Source organism: Haliotis rufescens, unplaced genomic scaffold (genome assembly GCF_023055435.1).
Source record: "Haliotis rufescens isolate VD_foot unplaced genomic scaffold, xgHalRufe1.0.p SCAF_33, whole genome shotgun sequence".
In the NCBI taxonomy this organism is placed as follows: domain Eukaryota; kingdom Metazoa; phylum Mollusca; class Gastropoda; order Lepetellida; family Haliotidae; genus Haliotis; species Haliotis rufescens.
In genome coordinates, this window is record NW_025964035.1 from 1,450,137 (window position 1) to 1,460,911 (window position 10,775).

The 10,775-nt window shown below is 42.2% G+C and overlaps 1 protein-coding gene across 1 annotated transcript; it reads right to left on the reverse strand.

The window, feature by feature from the left end:
- Positions 1-2,423: 2,423 nt before the first annotated feature.
- On the reverse strand, positions 2,424-9,540 carry LOC124151601 (ependymin-related protein 2-like). The gene is made up of 6 exons (XM_046524134.2): positions 9,403-9,540; positions 8,580-8,690; positions 8,173-8,254; positions 6,610-6,783; positions 4,361-4,461; positions 2,424-2,894 (listed from the first exon to the last, which is right to left on the reverse strand). Exons 1-6 carry the CDS (start codon positions 9,529-9,531, stop codon positions 2,829-2,831), a joined length of 663 nt encoding a protein of 220 aa, XP_046380090.1. The 5' UTR covers positions 9,532-9,540; the 3' UTR covers positions 2,424-2,828.
- Between the last annotated feature and the right edge of the window lie 1,235 nt (positions 9,541-10,775).

Consider the following 10,775-nt stretch of genomic DNA (forward strand, 5'->3'; position numbering starts at 1 on the left):
CTCCTGTCGTAAGCCAGGACAAATACTTTTTTCAATTACACGATTATTGTATACTGGTTAAGGTTACCTAAATTTTGTCACGATCAACGTACATGTATTTCCGACAGCTATTGTTTTCTATGACCAGTTGGTTGGTTGGTTTGTTAAACGCCGCACTCAGCAATGTTCCAGCTATATGACATGGGTTGCTGAAGACCTCTTCTACCCCGGATAGTGATTCATGGACGAATGCTCATGATATTGTCGGAATGTACAATCAACTCTGCTTTTGGCAGAGGTCGAAAACTGTGCTTCGTTCTCAATATACTTTCACCATAGGCGAGGTGAATATTGATTACTCAGATAATTATAAATATCTTGGGCTATAGTTTAACGAACATATAGATTTACAGTTGCAATATATAAGCTGGGGAAATCGGCACTAGGTGCACCATGTGATACGCAGTTTGACGCAGGTGTTTCATCTGTTATATGACCCGTGAAGATTCCGGGGTAGAATAGGTCTTCAGCAACCCATACTTGTCGTAAAAGGCGACTATGCTTGTCGTAAAAGGCGACTAACGGGATCGGGAGGTCAGGCTCGCTGACTTGGTTGATACATGTCATCGATACCAATTGCGTGGATCGATGCTCATGATGTCAATCACTGAATTGTCTGGTCCAGACTCGATTATTTACAGACCGCTGTCATATAGCTGGAATATTGTTAAGTGCGGCGTTAAACAACAAACAAACAAACAAACAAACAAACAAAAAATCATCTGTTATATTCCCAAAACTATATATGAATCACTGGCGCAGCCTATAACACTATGACAGTGCTAGCTGGGTATATATGAACAAAGCGCATAACAGATCATGTTAGTTCTTTCTTTGTCTTGACCGGAACTCCTCAAATATTGCAGCTTGAGGTGATTTGGGATGGACTTCCAGTGTAACAAAAGACAAACGTGAAGTCTTCAGCGCTTAAATTTTGCCACATTCCAGCTATATGACGGCGGTCTAGCATAATCGCCTTTTACGGCAAGCATGGGTTGCTGAAGACCTATTCTACCCCGGATCTTCACGGATCTGCCTTTAAGTATTTGTACTGTACTTATGTATTTCTGCATCCCCTGCCACAACTCAGCCAATATGTCACACCACAAACGTAGCATATAGTATCAAGGTGAGGTGAGATGAAAGATTATTGCACTTACATAGCGACGTGCACGCACGTGTGTGTACAAGACCGGAATGATGTCGATTTTATAGTGCCAACCCACTGAGATAGCATGCCGCAGTTTAACATGAATACCCCACTCAGACATAGTATACTGACTCCGAGCCGACCAGTACTTGTTGATCTTAATGCCGAGCGTGTAAAGCCCATGGTGCCCCCCGCCCTGTGATATTGTTGGAATATTGCTAAAAACAGCAGCGTAAACCTATACTCACTCACACTTTGAGCAACAGAAATGTTGAAGTGCCCCTTTAAAAGACTTTGCTTGCAGGGACATGTCGTGCACCTTGTGACTTTTGAATGGCGTGCCAATATGGATACCATCCGATTTTCGGATGCGCCAATGTTTGACTCCACACTAATATAGATTTGCCAGGTGCTCGTCAACATTTCGTCAGTAATGTGAGCTGTTTGAGCGATTGGACAGTGGATATAACTGAGAGACATCAAGTACCGACATATATTATTTGCGTTTCTTTTGTCGTTCAGTATTTTATCCCTGTATTGTTTTTCCATGTTTGCTCTGTTTGTTTCATAATCTACACGTTTTGATCTTCATGCATGGTTTAATCAAATCGTTCAACGTGCATATGTATTTTTAAAAACTAGAACAAGTCTATGCATGAGTTTATCAAATCCGTCCAATATTCTATGACATAAAGGGGGCAGGAGTGGCCAGGTCGCATAAGGCGCAGCAATCCGCTGTGCAGAGTAACGTCCCTTGGGCACGCCAGGAACCTATGATGGTGGGTCCGAACCCCGGTTCGCCCCGATTAGGTTTCTAGGTTGATTAGCACCATACTCGTTCTCGTGGGTGTCAGCAAAGTCGCAAACCTCTAAGACCTGCATCACTTCAGGCTTTCCCACATCGGTGAGTGAGTGAGTTGGGTTTAACGCCGCTCTTAACATTATTCCAGTTATATCGTGGCGTGTCAGCTTAATGTGGGAGGAAAGCCCGAAGTTGTGCAGGTCTCAGACGTTTACCACTTCGGTGAAACCCACGAGCACGGGTATGGTGCTGACAAACCTAGAAACATAATTGGGGCGAACCGGGATTCGAAAGCACAATCATAGATTTCTGGCGTGCCCAAGGGACGCAACTTAGACGACTGGGCCACCCGTGTCCCCCTTTCCCACATCAAGCTGACACGCCGTGATGTAACTGGTATCCCTCCCTCCCTCTGTAACTAAAACAACTCGAAATGCTCAACTGTTTATTCTGCAACAATATTGACATAGATGACATAGTACAGCGAGAGGGACATGTTTCAACGTTCATATTTTGCCCATCATCAACTACAGTAAACTACGTTTATAACGAACACGCTTATAACGAATTGACGGATATAACGAACTTAGTTTTTAGTCCCGACCATTTGTTGTAGATATACTGTATGTATGCTTACAACGAACTAAGGTTATTACGAATTAAACTAAGTGGTCCCCTCGAGTTCGTTATAACCGTAGTTTACTGTATATGAAAGAACGTTTACAGATGAATCAGGTCAGCTACATTAATGTTGTTGTTCTTGCTATTTCTGGTGACCAGGATCACGTTGTAAACATTCTGTCACGTCGTTGACGATCCAATCTGTGTAGTAGGCGGTTACAGCGTCCCATACTTCAGGGTGCCCTTGTTCCGAATGATTTCAAAAATATTCACATCATCTTTCTGTAAAGAGAAATGAAATAAAACTATCGAACGCAGTCAAACAGGTATAAGTGTAATAGGATATTTATTCCCGCTGGAGAAAGTATTCTGGAGAAGGTAATATCCTAGGTATGGTACTTCCACAGGGGCGGTCGGGTAGCCTAGTGGTTAAAGCGTTCGCTCGTCACGCCGAAGACTAGGGTTCGATTCCCGACATGGGTACAATGTGTGAAGCCCATTTCTGGTGTCCTCCGCCGTGATATTGCTGGAATATCGCCCAAAGGGCCCAAAACCAAACTCGCTTTTTCGACAGCCAGTATCGATCCAACACTTATAATTTCCTACATGAATATTCTTTCCTCCGGAAACTTATTTGACCCGGAAGCATTTACATAAGTTTCTATTAAACGCATTCTCCTTATATAATAAATGTACAGTAAACTACGGTTATAACGAACACGCTTATAACGAACGGACGGATATAACGAACTGACATTTTTGGTCCCGACTATATGCTGTTGTTATATTGTATATATGCTTATAACGAACTACGGTTATAACGAACTAAAATTAGTAGTCCCTTTGAGTTCGTTATAACCGTACTTTACTGTATTATATTCCAGTTTTTATTAGAATACATATTCTTGACTCGAACTAGTCGAATTGTACTGCCGGGCAATATAAAGAAAACACCAATGTTTGATGGTGGCTAACAACGAAACAAACAAGAAATGGTTAATCGATGGTGATGTATTTGATGCGGGTATCATAGCTGTGTTTTGAACCTTAAGTTTGCAGTGTTTCGGCGACTGTTTTCAGCCTTGTAACGTTTTGATAACGTTTGTAATTCTTTTGGTCAAATGCAATTTTCAAGTGATACTGTCACTGCTAATATTCATATAAGGTCAGTAAAAATTCAATGTCAATATTAATTTACTGTCAAGTTTAATGTTAAAACCCCCTGAATGTCAAGACCCTTTTAATGTCAGTTGTATTATCACTGCACATGTGAAGTCAATTTTATATTAATATTCATTAACGTCAACTTTAATGTCAATACTCATTTAATGTCAACTTTTATGACAGTACTCATTTATTTGTCAGTTTGAAAATGAATACTCCTTTAATGTTAGTTTTATTGCCAGTGCTGCCTTAATGTCAATATTCATTAACGTCAACTTTAATGTCAATACTCGTTTAATGTCATCTTTTATGACAGTACTCATTTATTGTCAGTTTGAAAATGAATACTCCTTTAATGTTAGTTTTATTGCCAGTGCTGCCTTAATGTCAATATTCATTAACGTCAACTTTAATGTCAATACTCGTTTAATGTCAACTTTTATGACAGTACTCATTTATTGTCAGTTTGAAAATGAATACTCCTTTAGTGTTAGCTTTATTGCCAGTGCTCCCTTAATGTCAATATTCATTAACGTCAACTTTAATGTCAATACTCGTTTAATGTCAAAGTTAATTTAACTTACCTGAGAACAGGACAGCGTAGGGCAGGTGGGTGGGGGATCGAACACGGAGTCATCAAAGTCGGTACTGAACGACCCCCAGCCAGTCGATAACAGAAAGTTCACTGTGGCGGCAAAATAACATGCAATAAAATATTTATATGCCCTCTGATATAATCCCCATCCACGATCAAGTTAAGCATTTTTAATCGTGGCACCACGTGGGGATTTGGGGTAAGGATACGCTCATTGAACCCATGCTTGTCAATAACAGTCCACCGCGGAATCATAGAACATGCGACAAAATATTTCAACCTTGTCCATATACCCCTTTCCCCGTGGGTTACAAATAGGTCCCAAGAACCAAAGCATGCTTGTCGTCACAGACGGGTTGTCAGGCTCTGTGACGCATCTTCCCAAGTTGCCGAACAAAGCTGGCATTATGGAGTTATATTTTGGCTGGACTAACGAGTCAATGCATAGTCCAATCAAAATCGCGTAATAAAATCGACATCCGGTTCGTAAACTGCCGTGTGGGCTTCGGTCGATTGCAATATTTGCAAAGCATTTGTACCGCAAACTTAGCGTCAACAGATATTTTCTTAATCTTTCCATGTTTTCAGTCAAGATGCTTACGTGATTTGATGCATTTTGCGAAGTAAGACCCGTTTTATTGAAATATAGATCTTAATTATCGATCAGATCGTTTTCTTTCGGCGACGCCATTTTATTTGAAGCAAATGCACGTGAAATGAGAGGTGGAATCACATTTAGCTTGTTCCCAAATGAAAGGCTAAGATCGTGAGAATGACCCTTACAGTATTCCATAGTAAAGAAACAGGGGTTTCATATTTTCTGCGTACCAATCAGTCCATCTCGATTTTTAAAATTTTACTGACATGTGTCTTGTTGACAAGCGTATTTGTGGAACACAATCATCGTATTCTTGTTCACGTTGAGGAAGCAGATACTAGTTTGGTTTCGTCTGTTCAGGAGGGGGGCACGGATGGCCCAGTCGTCTAAGGCGCCGCGATTCGCTGTGGAGACGCGCCTTGGCCACGCCTGAAACCTACGATTGTGGGTTCGAATCCCGGTTCACCCCTTTTATGTTTCTAGGTTTGTCAGCATCGTACTCGTGCTCGTGGGTTTCATCGAAGGAGTAAACGTCTAAGGCAGGCATCGGGGCGGTCGGGTAGCCTAGTGGTTAAAGCGTTCGCTCGTCACGCCGAAGACCCGGGATCGATTCCCAACATGGGTACAATGTGTGAAGCCCATTTCTGGTGTCCCCCGCCGTGATATTGCGGGAATATTGCTAAAACGGCGTAAAATCATACTCACTTACTCACTAAAACAGGCATCACCTCGGGCTTTCCTCCCACATTAAGATGACACGCCATGATAAAACTGGAATACCGTTAAAAGCGGCGTTAAACCCAACTCACTCACTTACTGTTCAGGACACGCACAATCTCTTTTTCAACGCACAACACTCGGACTCATGAAAACACCAAGCACATTATGTGATATTATCATGAAATGTGTTCAATCGTCGAACAAACCCTCCTCCGCCACCATGTAAGTTGTATTTGTTATGGGTTTAATAAAGTTATGCTCCTGTTCTGTTCTGATGACAACATATGAGTTGTGTTTAGCAACCACAACAACAACAACAACAACAACAACAACAAATGCTACACAAGCAATACACAGGTACTGTTCCACTTCACGTCATCTTCCCGAGACAAGCGTGTCCTCTAGCCTTTGTCAAAGCCTAGTTTCTACCCTTGCCACATCAAGGCCACTTTACTCGACCCTGGCGCCATCTCATGAAGACCACGAGTTGTGCCCCTTGTAATGAAAACGCGATATCCAATCAGATCGCTTTTCTTATCTCGTATAGCTTCTCAAACATGGCGACTACCATAGGTGGCGGGCGTCCTAGTCGATTAGATAACGAAACCATTCGCGATTTCATACCTGACAAAAAAGCATTGTCAATCTTTGGTGGGTTTAAAACACTTTCGTGTCAACAAAGACAGGCCGCGGGAAATCACTTTCATGCGAAGCTGTACCAGTCGTGGATGTTGATTTTGTGAAACGTTCTCTGATTGGACAATCGATATGCGCGATAGTCCAATCGTATTTCGCACAGGAAAGTGGGCTTGATGTGGCAAGGATGGAAACAAGACTTTGATTAAAAGGCTAGTAGACGCTCTTGCCTCGGGAAGATGATATGCTTAAATTCGAATGGATTTACTTTTTCAAAGACTTACGTTGGCCGAGACCGAAGTTCTCTCCCTGTAGCGGTATGCATGCGTCACTGACAAGGAAAACATGGCCGACTTTGTATCTGCCGTCCTGAGAGTCCATCTCCTTGTAAAATGCACGCGCTGTCAGGGAATTGTCTCCATACCCCAGGTTTACCTCAAACAAGTGCCTGGAGGAATCTGGAAACATGATGGAAAGGTTATCATTGAATACCGGCTCCCACATGCACGATATATATATATGTATATATTTAATTATTACAATTTTTTTGACATCATTTATTCATGTTAATTGTCCACGATTTCATGCACGATATATGACTTGTGTAAGATTCATCGTCAATACTTTTGTTACTTTGTTTTATTTGGTTGTTGTTTAACGCCGCACTAAGCAATATTCCAGCTATATAACGGCAGCCTGTAAATAATCGAGTCTGGACCAGACAATCCAGTGATTGACATCATGAGCATTGATCCATTCAGTTTGAATAGGATGACACGCATCAACCAAGCCAGCAAGCCTGACCACCCGATCCCGTTCGTCGCCTCTTACGACAAGCATAGTCGCCTATTACAACAAGCATGGGTTGCTGAGGACCTTTCGTTTCCCAGATCCTCAAAGGTATCATGTTTGGATCTTCATCTATTCCGTATTTCAAGTCCAATGTAAGTGAGTGAGTATGGTTTTACGCCGCTTTTAGCAATATTCCAGCAATATCACGGCGGGGGACACCAGAGATGGATTTCACAAATTGTACCCATGTCGGGAATCGAACCCGGGTCTTCGGCGTGACGAGCGAACGCTTTAACCACAAGGCTACCCGACCGCCCCTTAAAGTCCAATGTAAACTAGAAAGAAGTCGAAAGAAAGCTAACGCTTGAAAGTAGGATTTAATAACAAAAGAGTGCAAACGTTTTATGAACCTGTCACTTGACATTTCCCTGCTGTGAACTTAACACTTTGATGGAACTATTGTCATACAAGAGTTACCTCCACGCAAATTGACTCCCTTTATCGTGAGTGTCTGGCCCGTATACAAACTACCGACTTCCTGTTTACGTTAGTTCCACATTGACATGGCAAAATAATGACAGATGATCATTTGTGGAGTTAATATCATTTTTGGCCGTTTGTTATTCTCTTGAAACTGTTTCACCATAAACTCTAAATTAACTAGTCTCAATCGAGACTGTTCGTTTCGCAAAGCGCCATTTTTGTTTTGTGAACAGCGTGCGTTCAAACGCTTCCAACGGCGGTCTCGTAGCTTTCAAGAATGCTTTTTATATTAAAGTTCATTTTGTATATTATCATAAGCAAATGCATGATCAAGGATTTTAGTGACGTAACATATTTTTTATTGTCTTTGTTTTATTTTTTTAAGATTCTGCAAACCTCGGAACTACGTTAAAAGGTGTGGTGAAACGTCCCTGCGTGTCAAGTAGGGGGAAATTACGTTTCAAGGTTTTCCATTTGAAATGAAAAAGAACAAATATCCGGTAGACAACGACACCAAAATATAATATTTCCCTCGACACATGAAATATCCTCTTTGTATTTTAATGAACTACCTGTACAGAATCTACGGAATGGCAAGTTGATGGTCTTTACGGTGCAGGCGTTAGTTTTAGTGTTGATTATGTAGCGTCGCTTCTGAAAAAAACAAAAATGTGAGAGTGAAAATGAGAAATGATATACCCGGTATCTGTTCAACTTCCTGTTGCTGCGTTTTCCAATGCTACTTGGCATGACATATTGTAAAAGATTGTATCAAGGTAGAACAATGAAATAGTTGCCCTATAGGATAAGACATATGTGTTGTTATATACTGAACATACGCTCTTATCTTGTAAGCTACATATCTGACAACGAAACAATTGCCTCCTCAGACCCTGCAGCTGATACTTCAACGTATACATCTTACCACGATACAATTGTCTCCTTAGAATCTTTAGCTGATGCGTCGAGTTCCACTTACATTTCTGTGATCCGATATAATCTTCATGCGATTCCGTCCGCCCTCTGCGGCATACTCGACCACCACTGCAGATCTCTCGGTGGCACCGTCGTGGAAGAACTTGGACAGTCCCTGAAACATGGCAAGTATTGACAAACACCAGCCCCACCTAGGTGATGGCTGTGACGTGCCCCAACGTGTACTCAAATCACTCTCACCCTTCAAACAGTCAGCTCATGTGGAAGGAAATCGATGAAGATGTTAGGCGTTTCCCGCTTTTGTGAAACCCGGGAATACGGATATAGTGCCGACAAACCATATCAGGGCGAACAGGAATTCGAACCTAGGATTACAGCCTTCTGGACGCCTAAAATACGTTTGTTTGTTTATTTGTTGTTTAACGCCGCACTCAGCAATATTCCAGCTATATGACGGCGGTCTGTACATAATCGAGTCTGGACCAGACAATCCAGTGATTGTCATCATGGACATCGATTCACGCAATTAGGATGCGATGACATGCATCAACCAAGTCAGCGAGCCCACCCGATCCCGTTAGTCGCCTCTTACAAGCATAGTCGCCTTTTATGGCAAACATGGGTTGCTAAAGACCTGTCCTACCCCGGATCTTCATGGGCACCTAAAATACGTAATCCTACAAAATCATGTGCAGTGCCATACAGGATTGGACACCCATCCCCTCCTCCGCATTCCCCATCCCCGTTCTTGAAACCCATGTGTACAGGTGTGGTGCTAGCATCGTAAGGATGATAAGAATCAAGGAAATCTGGAATTCGAACCCACGATCATAGGATCCTGGACACATCAAAGGGACGAAACTTACCACTTCAGATTTGGGAGAGCCCTTGATCATCTCTAGGCCTGCCGTCAACTGGTAGGCACTGAACCTCTCAGGGGCACAACACCCATTTGCAGAGACGACCACAACGGCTAAAACGGCGCACAACAACATTGTTGAGATTTCAGAAGTGTCTGGGAAATCAGTGGAGATCGGTGCGCTTTTATACAACGCACGTAGTGTGGGATGTATCAAAAGCCCTGGGAGTCATTAATGCCCTGTTTCAGTTTCTTGTCTGAAAACTCTATATATGACTAAATTGGTTTCATAGTAAATGGCGTTTCTGCATATCTGTTCTATTAACGTCTATCAAGTCATGTTTTCGTTTCTGGTGATGTCTTAGACAAATAACTTAATAATTTTTCATTACAATTTTGAGACAGACCCTACAAGGGTTTAATGATCACATGACTGATTTACGATTACATGTACAGTCATTATTATGAAAATATACGATATTAACATTTTTTTCATGAATAGAGTACTTTATGATTTATGTTACGATATGTTTTTGAATGATATTAATTCAAATTGTTGCTGTAGAAGACTAATATTTGTTATTACATATCATAGGTATCTGTTTCCAGGATGCAGATGTCAAAAACTGTGACGAAATTTTTGTAAACTGTTAGATTATCAAATGTGTCTTTTCTCATCTTCATCATGTTATAATTCTTAAGGAGCGTGTAGAATGATATTTAGCAAATTTTACAATGATTCGTGCTTCCCCGGTTGTTGTGAATTCTCAAGACAGTGAGTGAGTGAGTGAGTTGGGTTTAATACCGCTTTTGACAGTATTCCAGTTATATCACGGCGTGTCAGCTTAAAGTGGGAGGAAAGCCCCAAGTGATGCAGGTCTCAGACGTTTACCACAACGGTGAAACCCACGAGCACGGGTATGGTGCTGACAAAGCTAGAAACATAATCGGGGTGAACCGGGATTCGAACCCATCATAGGTTTCCAGCGTGCCCAAGGGACAGAACTCTGCACAGCGAATTGCGGCGCCTTAGACGACTGGGCCACCTGTGCCCCCACCCCCCACCCACCCCCATAAAGACAGGGAATAAGTAACGCTTGTGTGTGTGTGGCTGCTGGTACTGGATCGAACCCACGTCCTTCCGCTCACCGGGCAGACGCTCTATCCACTAGACCAGTCGTCAAAGCACCGCAATTCGCTGTGCAGGGTTGCGTCCCTTAGCCGTGTCACAAACCTGTTATTGTGGGTGCGAATTCCAGATTAGCCCTTTTTATGATTCTAGGTTTATAAACAACATAGCCATTCGTCACCACCCGCCCCTTCCGTAACCTGCAAGAAGACTCGTCCCCCTATCGATGAATGTTATGTGCGAAAATACGA